This window comes from Strigops habroptila, chromosome 1, assembly GCF_004027225.2.
Source record: "Strigops habroptila isolate Jane chromosome 1, bStrHab1.2.pri, whole genome shotgun sequence".
Lineage (NCBI taxonomy): Eukaryota > Metazoa > Chordata > Aves > Psittaciformes > Psittacidae > Strigops > Strigops habroptila.
In genome coordinates this window covers 89529332-89547522 of record NC_044277.2, presented here as the reverse complement: position 1 = coordinate 89547522, position 18191 = coordinate 89529332, and the positions used below count along the sequence as shown (strand labels likewise).

Genomic DNA, 18191 nt, shown 5'->3' with positions numbered 1-18191 from the left:
TGATCGCTTTGCCCAAGACAGCCTCCAATCATCACATGACCCACCAGTCTTTCTCTGTGAACAGCAAATCTAGCCAGGCATCTCCCCTAGTTGGCTCACTAACCAGCTCGGTTAGGAAGTTATCTTCCACATCCTCCAAGAACCTTCTGGAGTGTTTCTTCTATGCTGTGTTGTACTTCCAGCAGACATCTGGTAGGTTGAAGTCCTCCACAAGAACAGGGAAAGCGATCGTGAAACTTCTCCCAGTTGTTTGAAGAACACTTCATCTGTAGCTTCATTCTGGCTGGGTGGTCTATAACAGACCCTTACCAGGATATCTGCTTGGTTGGCCTACCCCTGATCTTCATGCACAGACATTCAGCCTTGTCACTCACAACATTGAGTTCAAGGCAGTCAATGCAGTCCCCGACACACAACACAACCCCACCACCTCTTTTTCCTTGTCTATCCCTTCTGAAGAGCCTGTAGCCATCCATTGCAGCACTCCAATCATGCAAATAATACGGTAGGATGGAAATCCTAGAGGACAATGTATTTTGCACCAGTGTAAAAGATCCTTCATTTGTTTATGGCAAAGTATAAAAACGCGTGACTCAGTCTTCAAAGTCATGTTGACAGAAAACTATTGCATGAAACTAAAAGTTCATATCTTGAAGCTCTTTTAGTATTTGATGGATTCTATTTTTACTGTCATCATTTTCATTGCCAAGCTAAACAAACAGATTAATTTTATTCAAAATCAGTGCATGAATATATTCAATCTGAATCTCAGAAGTGAACGCCTAACAGCTAAGGGGCCCTGCAGGCTGCTTTCCCCTTCTTTAAAAAGAAAATACAGCAAATAGAATCAAGAAAAGGTTAAGAGTAGATCAGAAATCTGTAAACGATGATATTTGTGCAATGTATATTATTATGAGTAACTGCTCACTTTATACTTAAAAAACTGCTTCTTTGAGATATTTCAATGGAAGAAATACAGTGGTGGAACTGGCGACTCTTCAATGGTCTTGGAGTACTTTATTCCTGCTTTGAAATGAAGGTAGTAATTCACCCCAAATTTCAAAATAATTGTTATGAAGCTATATGAATGTATTGACTCACCAACAGCAAATTTCCTGGCTTTATATACTGCATGAAGTTACTGGCTATACTATCCTGTCATGAAGTTTGTGGTTTGCCAAACATCAAGCATTCAACTGTGTGACTGACTCTGCCAGCAGTAATAGCAACAGCCGAGCATAGCAACTGCAGAAGAGGAAGTGAATACAAGTATCTGCTACAACTGAAACCAAGGAGAATTTCAAATGGGCAGAACTTAATCACTCAAACTTGGCCAGCATGCCTACTCTGCAAAAGCCATAATCAGAATTTACTGGATTCACACTCTGGAATTTCATCTTAAAGGCAACATGATGACCCAGTCTGTCAGGATGCAGTGATAGGTTTTGACACATGCAAAGACTATCCATCCCACTTTCTGCAGCACTGGGTTATTTCTTGGAAGTTTTCCACCCAACTGCTGAGCAGTCTTGAACCCACTAAAAATACAAATGTTTCTGAGGTTACAGCTGGGGGGATTACTGCTAAATGATGTTCAAAGCCAAGAAAAATTTTACTGCTTAGAATTTTTTCGCTGAAAGTATTTTGGCTGTGAACTTCTCCTGTCTGTTTCACTTCTCTTGAGTCCTAGATCTACCACTGCTTAATATACCACCTGCTTAAATTAGGATGAATTGAAGTACCTGGTGTAAACAGGCTTCAAAAAGTAGGGGTCCATCTTTGGGTCTTAGAAGGTCAAGTGGAAAGTGAACCTTGTCCCTCAAGGATATTTTAATATAGTAATTCAATAAAGGCCAAATTCTTTCCCAGACCAATTAGATGAGTGCCAATAGCAGAACAATATATGTCAACCTCATACCTCCAAAAGAACACTGCTAGCGATTTAAAGTTCTGTGTTCCCATCCCTATCTAGGATGGGCAGCTAACCAGCTCACTTATCTTCACCTAACTTCCATCATACTCCCACAGAATTTCCCTTTTCCACTCCAATTTCTCACCCACCGTGGCATGCCACACAGTTCATTCATGTAAAGATGTGATTATCTGAATAAACATACAGAAGACAAAGGAAAAGAAGGAAATCAGAAACTACAAATATCTGAAGCATTAGACAAAAAAACTCCACAGAGAGACAACTTCTTTAGCTCATGAACAGCCAAATGGGAGAAGACAAGAATTATACTTTAAAGTAGAAAGAAAAAAGGGGAGAAATGTACACAGAAAAGTACCCCTACCTTTAGTTTTGAAGGAAAAATTGCAGTAATTGCAGTGGTAAGGACGGACATCTGTATGTGTGCGAATATGCTTCTTCAGCATGCTGGGTTTCTTGCAACGTATTCCACATTCTTCACAGATATATTTCCCTCTCCCTCTCCCCCGAACATACACATAGTCTTCATTTGACTTGTACCTAACAGCACCATAAGAGTAAGTCAATCAGGTGTAATGGAAAAATGATTCTAGTTAGAAATCCTAAACTACCAGAATTTTATATAAATAAATATAATAGATAAAAATGAATGTGTGACAAAACCAATCTTGCTCGTTTTCTGCTCAACTTCTGCATTTATTTGTTAAACCTCTATCTAGACTTTTCATTAGGTAATCAAGGACTTATTTAGGAATAACAGCATATCTTTTTTAAGAAAGGTACCATCTGATACTAAGCATTTAAAGATTTCAAATTTCCTCTTTGCAACACATGAACATTCTTTTTAAAAGTGTCAACTCTTGGAAGCAGGTTTGGGCTCCATGAGGAAGCTTTAAAAAGGCACTTTTGAGGCTCTTTGAGGCGTTGGATGCAGAAAAGGAATAACATTAATTACAACAATAGGAAAATCTTTAAAATTCCCTACCAATGTGCTCTGGAGTCAGCCTACTTAGTCTCTAGATGGAAAAAGTCACTGAGGTTCAATTACATCCTTCACATCTCTGCTCAAGGATGCCAAAGGTGGTGCTTAGCTTTTGCGACCTGGTCCCTGCAACATCTGGATCTGAGCAGAGACATGTAGCAATGTTTTACCTGTGCAGCTGGTAATGGCTTAACTGCTGGCCTAGACTGGATTCAAACCAGGCACCAATAAAAGCCCTAGAGCCCACAAGAAGTTACGAGAATAATAAAATAGACATCATTTGTGCTCAGAATTTTTAGAAGTGTCACTGACACTCTTCTACTAGAAAATGTGTTTTATAAGATGTTGTACATAGCACAACACTGTGGCTAAAGCAACTGTTACTCACATCAGGCAACCGATTTAAAGCATTACAGTGCGTGAACGAGGGCTCTCAGTAAATATTTCCATGGCACTTTTCAAATCAGAAGTTCTCCAGCCTGTGTATGCCACAGTAAACTGCCAGAGACTGCTGCTTAGCCCCTGGACTATATCCTTTCCAGCTACGGTTATACAACCATACTGCAGAATAGGTATTATTTATCATGTAAGAGAAAAATAGGAGAATAATTTACATCTATGGCTGTATCCAGCTGCCTTTACTGCTGATGAATGTTTGTCCTCTGGAAAAAAAAAAAATTAATTGTATTGCCTGCTGTTCTTTATTTCATTACTCCTCCTCGTAACTCTCATGGCTCCATGCTTCTGATGACTTTCCATTTTTCTTGGAAACACAAACCAACATTCACAGACCACAATATGGGAATGGTTGTTTGAAATAAATCAATCAGGAAGTAACATCTCTGCAAAGTCTAGAATCAGGGGAAAAAATATCTTCCAATGATATCTAGTATACAAAATACAATACTTGCCCTCCATCAAATATTTTAACTCTTCTTGGTTCAGTTTTGATAAAGGAGTTTTCTTTGTCGTGCTCAGTACTTGATTCAGAGCTTTCCTTATTGCTGAATTCAGTGGCAGTCAATTTTTTTCTGTTTAATGCTCGCTGAAAGAAAATGAGATATGCATACCCTTAAAATTGGTATCTTTTATATGCCATTCAATCCCGTAAGTTCTGATGAATAAAAGCATCATAAAAGCCACAATTATAATAACCAATTAAAAAAAATATTATGATATATGAAACAAAAAGAATCTTTTGCTTAACTTCTCTACTGTGCATTGACTATTTGTGGACTGGTAAATCCATATGGAGATTATGGCACTGTAGGAAACCAGGAATGTTTTGAATCTGCAGTAGGAAGTATATCTTCTGGGAAGATGAAGGTGATGTTTTCTAGTTCACGGATAGCCTTCTTCAGAAAGAAGATGCTTACAGTCAAACCCAAGTGCTTTCTGAACAGCTACAGCTTCACTCCTTTGCCCTCAATGTGGCAACTAGGCTGCACAGACTGAGCTCTGCAGCTGCATGATACACTGCCCCCCACAATTTAATAAAAAGGGTGAAACTTCAGTGCGCAAACAATTACCCGTGCCCTTTCCCCACTGCTGAAGTCTTGATGTTTCAGTACTGTATCCCCAGCGATAGCTGCCCTCTGCCTGGTATCTACCACAGTAGGGCAGGGGCAGGGGCAACGTAGGGCTTCCCTGACTGCTTTCCTTCCTATTGCTGTGAGTCTCGGGTCTCACCCACCAACCCACAACCCAGCAGCGCCTCATGGCTGGCAGGAGCTGCTTTCCCACAGCACAGTAAAGAGGAAAAGGGTGGGAAGGAGAGGCATACTGAGGGAAGATACTAACAGGTAACATTTCTGATTGCTAGTATTTTTCAAAAAATATACCTGTTTTGGTGTGGAAATTTACTGTTCCCAATTTAGTGAGGTTGTTACAGGGGCTTCAGAACCCTTCCAAAGCAGGACTCCACACTTAACTCCCACTGCCAGTCCAAATTACAAGAAAAAGCATACCAGTTGTCTAGCAGAACAAAAATACATTTCTCCATCTCCCCTGATTATTAATTAGGGAACTTTCTTTTTTTAAAAAAAAAAAAAAAAGGGAAGAAAAAAAAAGAAGGATGAGTTCCCCCAACATTTGCCAATTAAAATCTACTCCTTCCAAGTCTAGGATATTTATAAAATGGGCAACAATGAAGGAATGATCCAATTAGGCAGCAATTATTACTGCTGTATTTATAAACTGTTCTACCCACGTAGCTGGCACACTTACCACATTTGCTCATATTGATAAGTGAATAAAATGATGAGAGGTAAAAAAAAAGAAGTCTGGCCTTATGTTTTCTACTCATTATAAAATGCTGTAAGCTTGCGAACTCTTGGCAAGAGGAACGACTTCACTGGCTGACTAAAAATGACTGATGAATTACGCTGGTCATTATCTATATTGCAGGGTGACATCATTCTGGCACCCGATCCTTGCCCATAGTCCACCATGCAGTCTCAGCCACCGCCTTTACTTCCCACCTGATGAGGAATGTGGCTGATGAGGAATACAGATCAGAGGAAAAGCATCTTATTTAATTCAAAGCCCTCGGAATCTGCACAGGCTGCAAGTACCATTCCAATTTGTGTGCCTTCGTGCAGCCTTCTGACTGATTTGGGCTGGAATTTCAAATATCTGAGCAGTTCTACCAAAGCACACATGACAACTCTGCCTGTGTGTAGGAAGAAAGAAATTTCACCCTGCATGTTTTAACAGCATTCATACGAGTTGAAAGGAGATGATGTTCTGGATAAGAATTATCAGAAGTGGAGCCTATTCCAGTAATTGCAACTCAGCCATGTTGCAATTCCTCTACGCTACTGGCACATGAATTGCTTTTGTTTCCACTGCAAACAAAAAGTAGCAAGGTGACATTTGTAATTTAACAAGAAAAGAGTACTGGACAATACAGAATACATACAATAAACCAAATACCACATAAATATTCCCAGCAGCTGAAATAATGCAATCTTTAAATGGCTAATCTTCCAATCCTAAACACTAAGTATTATGTTCAGGTTTAATTTTCAAGAATGAAATGACAAAGGAAAAAAGAAATTTGGCCCACGTTGTTATACAAAGTATAGTGAAATTCCATTATAATAAATTGTATATTAACTAAAGCACCTAGAGTGCAAAAACTAACACAAGGCCCAATACCTCTGGATTCTCCCCCCACCCCCTTTTTTTTTAACACATGTTTATGTACAGACATAAGATAGCCTAACATAGGTGTTCAAATTACTACTTACCTCCCACTTACGCACTTTAATTTACTGCTTATATGCTATTTTAGCAGGCATTTCAGTGTCTTACAGATGCAAAATGCTGCTATCACAGAGATACTCTAACAGAAACAGTGAGTTTCTGTCAGAGATCTACAGAAATGCTAATTGACATAATAAAAAAGAAGTTCTTTCAGTTTTCATGAAAAAAATGCAAATTGATGCTGAAGACGACTTGGGTCCTCTGCAAATTTTAAAGAGCAGCCAGTCTCTAAGAAGCATGGGTTTCTTGTGTGGAAATCCTTCAATGTACCTCACCTAAAATCCCCCCAAACGCCACACGTACTGGTGGAAAGGGTAGAAAAATAGCAGCACTGTAAAATGTTCCTCTCCACGATTACTTATGCTTTTTGTTTCTAACACCGTCCTCTCTCTTCTCCCATAGAGACAAGGACCATGATTCATTTCTACTTTATTCATTTTGCTCCAATTTAACTCCACTGTCTTCAATTACTGGTATAAAACTGGAAAAAACCCCTGCTCTTAGGGTTGCCCAGAGACCAGAGTACAATTGATACTTCTGGTACTTTACAACATCCCTTGGAAAAAAAAACATGCTCGCAGCCTGAATCATCAAAGTTATAAATTTCAGATTAGAATATTCATTAAACATTCTTCCCATTGGCAAATAGCCACTTGAGAAAAATGTTTTTAATTTCTTTAAGCTTTTACTAGTTTACACGTAAGAATCTTCTGCATTTAACTACTTTCCAGTGGTGAGCTGGACTGTTGTGGCACACCATCCAAGAAAGGAAAGCTTTCCAGTTAGCAGAAACTTTCCATTCTTCAGCCTGTTCTTGCCTGAAAATCTTTACCCTGGAATGCTGCACACACTACTGATTGGCTTTAGAGAGGGGAGCCAAGATCAATGCGGGGAAGCTTGAGAAACAGCTCCTGATACAACACAAATGATTTCAGGTGAGGACAACTGGTAAAAAAAAACCAAAAAAACCCCAAAAAAACCAAAAACAAAAACAAAAACAAAAAAAAACCAAAAAAAAAACCAAGAAAAAACAAAATCAAAAGAGCAGGGAGATAAAAAAAGCCTTTTTCATGCAGGTGAACCTCCTCTTACATTTTAATGTGCTGCACTCTTTCCAGGAGCTTCTTTCACAACTACATTTCGTGTTTTGTTCTTTGAATCACTGGAACGTGGCAACTTCACCTATTGCCTTTGAGCAGTGAATTGTGAAGAGCAAACGAAGTCCCAGGTTTCCTTATTGTTTGCATTTTGTTCATGTCTCTTTATTTCCCATGTATGTATTGTTGAGAGAATTTACTTTTTTGTGACAGTGATTAGCAGTGGTTATGCAGAAGCACAAGATCTCTGTAAACATGACTTAGTTCTGGGGGAAAACCCAGGAACGGTTCAGCAAGTCACTTAATCTTTTTAGAAGGTCAGCAGTTAAAGCCCCACAAGCAGAATATGCCAAATCATTCTGCAAAGTGCTATGACAGTGGGAGAGAATGTGAGGCATAATAGTGCTGTATTTTTATTATTACTTATAAATTGGGTTATAGTAGCACTTAAAGCTGTTTGTCAACTCAGGGTTAAAACATGCAAACCACTTGAGCAAACACAACCCCCAGAGGCTTGCAATCTAAACTGTGGTTCCTGAAGGAATTCAGGATCCCGCTGAGCTTTTAAGCAGCAAATCGATCTTCCTTTTTTTTCTTTTTTTTTTTTTTTTTTTTTCAGAATTATTTGCTAATCTGTTTGTGGTTTTGTTTTGGTTTTTTTTTCTTGGGGTGTGGGTTGTTTTTTGTTTGTTTGTTTTTAAATGGAATACTAACTTCCAAAAGGACCTCCAACGTTTTCCATCCTTCATCTCAACCAGGAAAAACCAGAAGAAATACTGGGCCTGAACTGAAAAAGGAGTTTCAGTTTTTGCTTTCTTTAAACATGGCTTCTGTGAGGAAGTTTCCAAGTTGGCGTCAGCTACTCCATTACCAGGTCTAACTAGAGACTGGTAATACAGAGGTATATTGCAACAGCATCATCACCTCCATCATTCTGGACAGCAGCTGAAATCCTGCTGCCTGAGTCATTAAAAGGAAAGCAGACAAACTCTGGAGGTGTTAGGTCAGAGTACCTATCAGGTCTTTGAAATTTTTCATTTCTGCCATCCCATACCTTGCTCATACAATCTGAGATGCCAATTAAACTTTAATTAGTGCTTTCTTGCTGCTCTTTTTTCTTTCATAATGGCTCTAAGTAAAGCCTGTAAATCAGCCACAAGCAGAGCTTAAGAACTCTTCATTTTCACCATGCTCATACTCTTCATTCAAAACGTCAGCAAGAAAGACTAAAGAAAGATTAGTAACTGTGGTTCTTTTGTGGTAGAAGCACTGTAAATGTACCTGACAGCTGCCTATTACAGCATTTAAGTACTCCTAGAGTGTTTAAAAGGCTGCTGTCAAAATATTTTTCAAAATATTATTACCCATTATTTATATTCTAAACAGCATTTGTTTGTAGACAAAATTTGTTCTTCAAGAGGCACGCAGTAGCTTTGTTATCAGAGAATTTCTTCCGATACACTGTTCTTTAAAAATAAAACAAACACGAGTCAATGACACAACTGATGTGAGACTTGCCTTAGAATCACTCGACTTCATACAATGAGAAAAGCTAAACCTTTGAATCCTTTTTTCTTTCTCTTTTTAATTTAGCACTACTTAAGTTCTTTATCCCCCCAAATGTATGAGGGAGCAGGCTGAAAAAGGTAATAAGAGTTTAAACAAAGGCAGCACGCTAATATGGAACCAATAACTCAGTTTAATTACAGTACTAACACAAAGCCAGCAGCCTATATGTACTTTCTGCATGAAACATTATGGATAAAGTTTTGACCTCCAACTGAATGTTAGCAATGTCTCCCACTGATTTCAGGAGGACCAGGTTTAACTATAATGCTCTTTTGGCCTTAGGGGGTTCAGCATATCTTCTCGACTGTAATTCTGAAAAGATTTCTTCCTTTTACGCAGTTTCTCATCCTATTGCTCTTTTCCCCACTGACGACTTTGTATCTTAGCAAAACATTTTGCAAACACAAAAACATCCCAGGGTGACCTCTGACAGCAAGCTTCTGTCACGCAACATCCACAGAAATAAGTGGCTTCTCCCAAGGCTGCGGTATGTCTACTCTAGAATGACCGCCAGCCCTATGGACCCCAAATTCCCAGCCCAGTGCCCAGGAATTTTTGCAGACTGCAGGAGGACAAGTTACAATTGCTTTTACCCATCCGCAAAAACATTTCTATGGACTTAAAGAATTCTGCAGAAAGGGTGGTCCATGGCTAACACCCCATTTTTGCCAGCTCCAAAGAGAATTTCGCCATTAAAAACACCGTAAGAAGAGTGTGAACTATGCTGTATGTTTCAGAAAGCTTTATGGCTTCACTAGATAGGACAATAAAAGCTAGTACTGGGTCCATTAAATAGACACGAACACCTGCTGCTACGCTAAAGGGCAGAGAGACACCTTTACCCATTCCCAGAGGCAGTTCAGTCACTAAGAAACATTAAATCTAGTGCACACCAGCACAGCTTTGGTCCTGTCCGTAACGAAACTATTCAGTGCGTGAAATCCCTGTCACACATGTGCAGCTCCGAGACAGCTAAGGAAATAACAAGTGACTAATTTGCTCTGCCACATCTGACTCCAGAATGACGTAGTGTGGGTCACAACCATTGCCCAGAGTATATGCTACTGTGCAAGATCTAATGTCATCTTTGGAGCCATATGGATCCAAGAAGTTGTCAGTGGTTTTACGGCAGCTGTAGTTTTGTTTTAAATTTTGCTATTTTTGTCATTATTTCACACTACCAATTAACCTAAGTGGGAAAAAGGGAAATGATACACTGCTCCTCTCACAGTTAGATCAGTGATGGTGAAAAATGTTTTCATGGCGTACCCATGGACAGGTTCAGGCTGAGCACTCTTTTCTAACAGAAAATACAAGCTGATTTTTAAGGCAAAATATGCAATTATGATCTTAAATTTAACCGAGTTTAAGTTAAAAGTGTTTAAAAAATATTTACATCAGAATGTAAATTTTTGTATATTATTTTTGTTCTACCCATTGCATTTAAAAAACAGCCAAACACATTCCTGCCACAATAAACACTTTATATACAGATTTAAGTCCAGGAACTGATTTCTATGAAAAGCAATAAATCCTTATGAACAGGTTTCTTAACGGAATTAGTTAGGATCTTTTTAGCAGTTTGATCCAGCATAACTAAAATAAATAAGCACATATACTATACATGTCAGGCATATTACATTCTCTAAAATATGAAAAAGCATGATTTCCAAAGCAAATCCTTTTTAAGTGATCAGGATGTATTGAGCATAGCTTACGTACCTTGGTTAAGCTGTTCTTCCACTTGCTTGAGTAGACCAATACATCAGCTCTGGGATGAGTAGTTCTTGCTTGAGTGTACAGCGGTTTTTCAACTTTTTGTTTTGAATTGAGAAGGGAGAGAGCTACCTTTGTTGACAAACCAAGTGGATTGGGATTGTTGGGACTAATGGTCCATGTAGAATAGGCTGAGATTTTCTGATCGTTTTGCAGCAGATGCAATGGTTTTCTCTTCAGGAGATAGCACCAGGTAAAACTTGTTGTGGTCTTGAGGCTTGGAAATGACAACCTCTGCAGTTCTCCTGCATTCATCACAGCCAACGTAGTTAGAGGCTTTGCTTGGCCCTGGCTGTTGATGTGCTTGCTCTCATTACTGTTACTTGGGGACCTTCTTTCTTGACTGCTACTTACAGCCTTGAGAAGAGAACTTTGATTATTCACTGGAGACAATTCAGATGGTTTTCTAACTACAAACACGGGCGACGCTGAAGACTTAAGGTTTTCAGATTCTGGTGACTCCTTTAGAGTTTCTGAAACCCCGGTGTCAGATGAATGATGGTCAGGCAACAGAAGGTCTGAAGGACTAGCTTTGCTGCTTTTTTCATGCTGTGCAATACCATCAGCATCCAAGAGGTGATTTTCAAGAGGCTCTGTGGTGCAAACCTGTCTTACCAAAACTGGTTTCTTTTGCTTACTAGTAGGGTCACTAGATCTAATGTTCAGTGACTGCAACGGTCTAGCTTCTGTCATGCAGGCAGCTCCGCTCTCATCTTTCACACGTTTTTGCTGTTTTTCCATGGCAATATCTAAACTGTTGGCTGGGGAAAGCATTCGTTTACTTGAAGCTGTAGCTTCTGGTTGAGGGAAGAGTTCGCTAACTGGCACTTTCTGAATAATATTCAAAGAGCTTGACAAAGATGAGTTTCTGGTTCCACTTTCTGCTTGTGAATTTTCAAATTCAAATGAATTTGGCAAAGTCTTCTGATGATCTTTGTGAGACTTTGGCAGCTGAGCTTTGCCTTCAAGCATTGGCACTGTCACAACATTTGTTTTGCAAACAGATTGATTTATCTGATCCTGGGTCACTAAAATGTGAGGAAGGGGTGTAACAGTTGCAAAGCCATAGGATGGCATACTGCTGTGAATACGGACAGGAACCACAAAAGGAGGAATTGGATGTATTTGACTGCTGCAGTTATTTGGGACAATTTGCTTTAGAGGAGGCACAGAGTATGGATTGGACATGTCAGGCAGTTTAGTCTGCAATTCAAAGGAAGATGCATTCTGGTCCACGCCAACTTGACTTGGAACAGTCTGAGTCGATAAAGTATTTTTTAGCAATTTAGAAGAGCATGGCTGACCTATATGCAGTGTTTTAACTTGTAGTTGATACTTTGGAGCAAAACAATCCTTTTTTTCATCAGGGTGACAAGAAAGCGCATATGTGCTCACTTGTTCCCCTTGGGCTGACGTTTTAGTTGATGGCTGGGAAGGCTGATGTGTCAAGGGTGGCTGTCCTTGCTTATTCAGCACATGATCTACAGGCTGCTGAATCGAAGACAGGCTAACAGGATTACAATTTTGAATCGCTGAGTGAGGCCTGGAGGGAGCCTGTGAATGCTGAGTACTCGAAGGAAGCTCCACTGAAGATTTGCCAGAGGTCTGCAGCCTGTGCAACGGCACTGTGGGTACATCCGCAGCATGAGCTGTCTGAAATGAAGAAGTTGATTTAACTTGTGTCTGATGATTTTCTGGAGAAATATTTAAAGATATCTGCCTCACAAATGGCCCCCTCCTCCTTTCTAGCAGAGGCACATGTCCAGTAACTCCATTCGCAGATGACGCTTTTGGAGTGGCTATCTCTACGAGCGAAGCAGGTTTTGACGGAGACATGCTTCCACAGTCAAAAGACTTACTCCTGTGGTCTACAACCTCCATTGACGGCTGTGTGCAGCTGATCTGCTCTGAGGCGGCACGTCTCATTTCCCGGTAATGAGGTCCAGGCACAACCAGTGCGTGCGAGCCAGCAGGAATCATGAGGAATTCTGATGACTTGCTAACAGGCTCTGCTTGGGAAGGGTTTTCAGCCTTCAAAGTTTCATCTTTATCAAGTGAAGCTGAGAAACTGGAGGCATGAGACAAGCTACTCTCCCGACTTAAACTTCTGGAAAGTGTGGAGTCAATGCTTGATTCGGCAGATGAATGCTCCATTTCAGCCAAACGAATTCTTTTCTTCTTTGGTGGCAGCTTTTCTGTTGGCAATTTTGACAGTGTTTCACTGCGCTGTGGCCAATTAAACCTTTCTGTCTTTTCCGGATCGCTGCATTGGTTTTCTTGGTCCCTGTCTGGTTCTTCTGTGACCAGTATTTCAGGAACCTGGATGTTATGCTGGCGAACAAGTCTTGATGGCTGAAGAGGTGTGCTTCTCTCACTAGGAACTATTTGGCTTCCTTGAACTTCCCCTCTAGGTGCTTCTGATGACAGGGGTTGACGATGCTGGGGAGTATTCAGAGGAGAGTGTCTATCCTCTTGGATTACAATCATATTCAAAGAGCGGTGCTTTGCAACATTGTTGGGGTCTTGAGAAGAAACTGGTGACACTCTTTCAAACGACTCTGATTTCTCAAATGAGCTATTTCTGCTCAGTGAATTGGTGTGCTGTATTACTGAGATGCCAGTCCCTTGTCTTTTCAACTCCACCTTTTCTTGCACAGCTGAACTCACCTGCTTTTCAATGAGCGGAGCCATCTTTGGCTCAGTAGTCTGATCTGTGCCTCGAGCCACAAGCTGAATTTGGGAACTCTGAAGTAGAAGGCTGCTTGGCTGTTGTGACCCTACCACTGTTGTTGCACTGTGTTTTGACAGATTGGAAGAATTTGCTGGCTTGCCTTGGCCTTCTGTGTTCTTTGATGGTATGCTCGTATCATTTTGCTGTGGGTCATCATCATCACCAACACTTTTCATTTTCCTTCTTTTCCTTATCTGGGGTGTCTGCTCCCAGACACCAGTTGAAGTAGTGACTCTGTAGTGTAGAATTTGAGGCTGTGTGCTGTTCGGAACAGTTTTATGCTCAGGCTCTCGGATTGCTGCTTTAGTTTTAGGTCCATGCAACTCCGAACAATAAAATTTCTTGTGGTTTTCAAAGTTTTCCAGTTTTCTGTATCTGTTTCTGCAGGTTTCACACTCAAACATTGTTCCTCGCACCTGAGGGGACTTCTTTGTTTTTTCTAAATTTGATCCCTGTGCCAGGGACTTGCTCCTTTGCAATAAAGATTCATTACACCCCAGATAATTTTCTTCTACAAATCGCACCGGTCCGAGAACTTGGCTTTCACCAGTTGAAGAATCTTCTATTGCTGCCTGTCTAACAAGGGTCCGAGGATGTCCACCTTGGTTTAGTGGAGTAGCAGGTCCTGATACAAAAACATCATCGTATAAAGAGCCAATTTTATCATCAAATGACTGACTTCCTCGAAGGGGATGAGAGGGAGGTATTATATTTGGAGGTACTGCTGAGTAACTGGTAGTAGGCATGGAATTACTTCGTGTTATAGGTAAACAGTCAAGGGATGGTACAGAAAGAAGAAAAACTTGCTTTGATTTCTCAGTGGGTGTGAAAGGAGACTTTGGTATATCAGAGCTTGAGCTAGTTCTTCTTCCCATGGGCTTTAAATCAAACTGGAAAGAATCCTTAAATATGTAGGATTTTGGTGAATCTATGCTTCCTCTTCTCGAAAGAGATGTTCTTCTTGGCTTCACGCTATCTAGCTGTTTGTCGTCCACAACTGCTTCATTATCCGAAATTAACTTTGAGATACGCTCCTCAAGAGTTTTTGTTGCCATGGGAGGTCGCATTTGGCCAGAGAGAATCAGATTTTTTTCAGCACAAACCGTTTGTACCACTGATGCTACCACACCACTTGCTCGTGGCACACAGGGCAGGTTTTTATTTGGATCTTTCTCAGAGGTCAACAATCCTCTTACAAAAGGAGCTGGCGGGCTCATCGTTTGATCGGCACTTTCAGAACGAGAGAAATAACCAGAATCAGTACTACCTAAACTTCTAGGGCTCAAAAGACATTTTCCTTGCTGATCTTGGGAACCATCGGTTGCCTGCTGTCTCTGGAGCTGAGCATGCACCGCTCCTACTGCAGATCCCACCTGTTCTTCTAGTAGGCCCATTTCTACTTTCTGCTGTTGCTTTATGTCATTCTCCTTCAATGAGGCTGTATGTGTTAAGTTTGACTGAAGAGTTGTCACTTTAAAATCTCCTTTTCTCTGTGCTGCAGCAAGCTCAGGTGCTGGTTCTGTTACTTTTGGGCTATCAGCCCTTAATGGAGAAACATTTACAGGATGAACTACTACTTTTGGTAAAGCTGCCCTTACTTGAGGTTCTGTATCATGTAATGAAGAGTCACCTGGTATACAGTCTGGGTTGCTTAATGGAATAGGGCTTCCTTTCTGCAATGGTTCTGCACTCGAAATGACTTTCACTATTTGTGCAGGTTCCAGTTCTTGATCATCTTGTCTTTCATCAGCAGTGCCTTCATCTTCACTTTCTCCGCTTTCTTCCACATCCGAATGAATGCTAAGTGCTTTGTCCGAGTCATGAGATAAGAAGAGGCCAGCTGAATCTGGTTGTAGCACAAGTCCAAGTTTGATAGCATGTGCATGAGATTTTTTGTGCTTGTACAGATTGCTTTTGGTTTTAAATGAAAACCCACATGTCACACAAGGATATGGTCGCTCTCCAGTATGGGATCGGATGTGCTTTTGGAGAACACTGGGCTTGGCACAGGCCCGATTGCAATACTCACAGACGTATTTCCCTAGCTTTTTAGGCTTCTGGTCTTTCAAGAGGTTACATATTTGTTCTACACCATGGTTTACAACTGATGCTATCTGGGCTGAATTATACACAGGACCTATAGACAAATGTGTTGAACTCGATGTGGTAATTGACAAAGGTGTAGATGAACTAGCTACTAGCTGGTTTTGAGAAAAAACCTGAGTTACAGTGGAAGATGAGCTGTGGACAACAGATGAAGTTACTGCTATGCTGTATATCTGCTGGAGCTTGGGGTTTTCTTGACTCTGCTGTTGCACCAGCGATCTAGTGAAACTTGGACACATAACAACCTGGTGATTTTGTTGACTGGTCTTAGTAATAAGGTCTTGTGAATGTGAAACTGATTGGCCTTGTGCTTGTCCAGTCTTGGCTGTTGCTGCTACATGCACATTGTTTAACGTAGACGGGTAATAGTGAGGTCCAGCTGCAAACTCATGCTGTGACAAAGAAGACTGATTTTGGACGCTTATTTTATTGGATGTGAGACTAGAAGAGGTGCTTACAGTTTTATTTGGTCTCAGTTTCTCTATCTGCATCCCATAAGGGGGGCACTCTTGTGCTAAGGTGTTCAGTTCAGGCTCCATAGCTTTTAATAAGACATCGAACGCAGTACGGGTACATGGGGATGACGTACTGCAATCAACAAAGTTAATACATTCATTACTGTCAGTTTTTGTTTTACTTGATGAGGAGTTTGAGAGAGACTTCTTCTCTGGTGAGTTCAGTTGGTTTGCATCAGTATTCTCTACTGCCTGTTTACCCAAATCTAAGGACTGATGTGCCAATGAAAGTTTTGTCTGCACTGATGTCTCAGATTTGGTTGTTTCAACACTTATCTCACTGCTAAGCGCTCCCCCGTTTTGTTTGGTACACTGATTTCCATTTTGCATGGGTGGGTGGTCCTGTGCCGTGGTGTGTTCGGAGGCATCCGGAAGAGCTTTTAGCGGTGAAGGGTCTACATTTTGCTTAACCTTGGCTTCGGCAGGGCTCCTCAAAGGCGATTTTGGTATTTTTTTTAGATGGTTTTCAGTCACAATCTTTTTTCTTTTCACACCTTTAATTGCATCTTGGGTGCCTCTAGTACCAGCATCGGTGATTTCTGTTAAAACACAAAGAGAAAAAAGAACATGCAAATTGAATAATGCAGTATATTTTTATTTATACCATTTTATCATCTCTAAGTCTCAACAGTAAGCCCTGGGGCAACAGGACTGTCCATCTCTCCTGCCTCCAGTATCTTTTTTTAATAGTAAAGGTATCTTAGTGAAGATCTATTTTGCTTTCATCCAAAAAGAACAATACTTTCTAACTGATACAAAAGTAATTCACTATAGGAAAAGCTTCAAAGGAAATGCAAGGGAAGAAAGGCTACCAAATGAATATTTTAGCATTTATAGCAACTCCTTTTCAGATAAAGTAAAAAGAAACCTCTCTCTTGCACTTGTTTAAAAATTCAAATCATTATAGCAGGAAAATGAAAAACCAAGACACAAATCTGTTTTCATGTCATATTTGTCACTTTTTCCATCTATATGTTGCCGCAGTCAAGGAATGAAGACAACTTCCTCATGGTTATATTTGTAAGTAGATTTATCATGGAAATGGCACAACCACCCACACCATCTGTCAAATACTGTATTTCAGAGCTCCAATTACTGAACTTCAATAGCATTTCAGATGAGCAACTACTGTGGATGAATAAAATCAGTCACACTTAAATGATTTTCTATTTGTGCATCATGAAACAAAATATACTAAATCTGAATTATTTCATTACTAGCTATACTTGTTGCTGATTTTAGGCAGGTATGCACGCAGAGTTTCAGGGCTGCAGTGAAGAACAAATGAATTGGGGTATTATTCAGCAGAATAACCTTGTAGCACATACTTCTATTTGTACAGAATACAATTTCCTCTATAACAAAAAAAAACATATAGACTGAATTTCAGAGTTGATAGTTACAAGCTTATTTTTTATGGATACCTGATGTTACACACCTTTGTTTACCTCAACAGTGTGATACTTAATCTAGTTTTTATTTATTTTTTTATTTATTTATTACTTCTTTCCTAACACTCAGTTATAGCTACTGCCTCAGCTAGCATCACTGGTACTGCAGAGGAAGCCAAATATTAAATGGACGTAAATCCATCTTCTTAAGCTTTTACAACTAATTTATTAGGCTGTTAGTCAAACCCATATTTGTCTGATTGCCAGTATCAAAGCAAAGGAAGTATTTAATGTGACTAGAGGGCTGATGTCTCTGAAAAGGTTCAGCTGCATACATTTGGGAAGCAGTACTGAGCGGTATGTTTACCTAGCACAGAGTTACTCAGCAACAGAGGTGTATGTGCACTTCTAGGTAAAGAACAGTGCTAAGACAACATATAAAGGGATGTTCTCACAGTGAATTTCACAAGAAAGAAAGTGGAGAAAGCTCAGACTTCCCAGTGCTCATCAACCCTATGGACCCATCTTGAGTGGCATGAAGACTATCCTCTTGCAGAAACACCATCTGGCTTCTATACTGCTGTGGGAGGAAAGCCAACACATAGTGTGCATCTGACAAGAGATACTGGAATCCTGGGTGAAACCTTCTTTTAAAGGAAACACAGGCAATGCCTAAAACTTTTGTAGCAGAAGAGAATGCAAGTGACCAGTAGGAAAAGAAAGGCAAGATGTTACGTTTTCTCCATGTCAGAGAATAACCCAGCTGGGATTGAGCTATATGCTAATGCCAGATACTTGGAAGTTCAAAATCCCATTTCCAACTCAGT

The 18191-nt window shown here is 40.2% G+C and overlaps 1 protein-coding gene across 8 annotated transcripts in view; it reads right to left on the bottom strand.

The window, feature by feature from the left end:
- HIVEP1 (HIVEP zinc finger 1) overlaps positions 1-18191 on the bottom strand; it is a 135789-nt gene that overhangs the window by 24087 nt on the left and 93511 nt on the right. For 7 of the 8 annotated variants that reach the window (XR_003991663.1, XM_030487749.1, XM_030488013.1 and 4 more), the window contains 3 exons: positions 10561-16512; positions 3824-3959; positions 2295-2470 (listed from right to left, as the gene is read on the bottom strand). Coding sequence is in view for 7 of the 8 variants with exons in the window: in XM_030487749.1 (XP_030343609.1) it covers positions 2295-2470; positions 3824-3959; positions 10561-16512 (6264 nt within the window). In the remaining variant the exon portion in view is untranslated. The remainder of the gene's footprint in view (positions 1-2294; positions 2471-3823; positions 3960-10560; positions 16513-18191) is intronic. The other variant, XM_030487664.1, reaches the window with a different exon arrangement.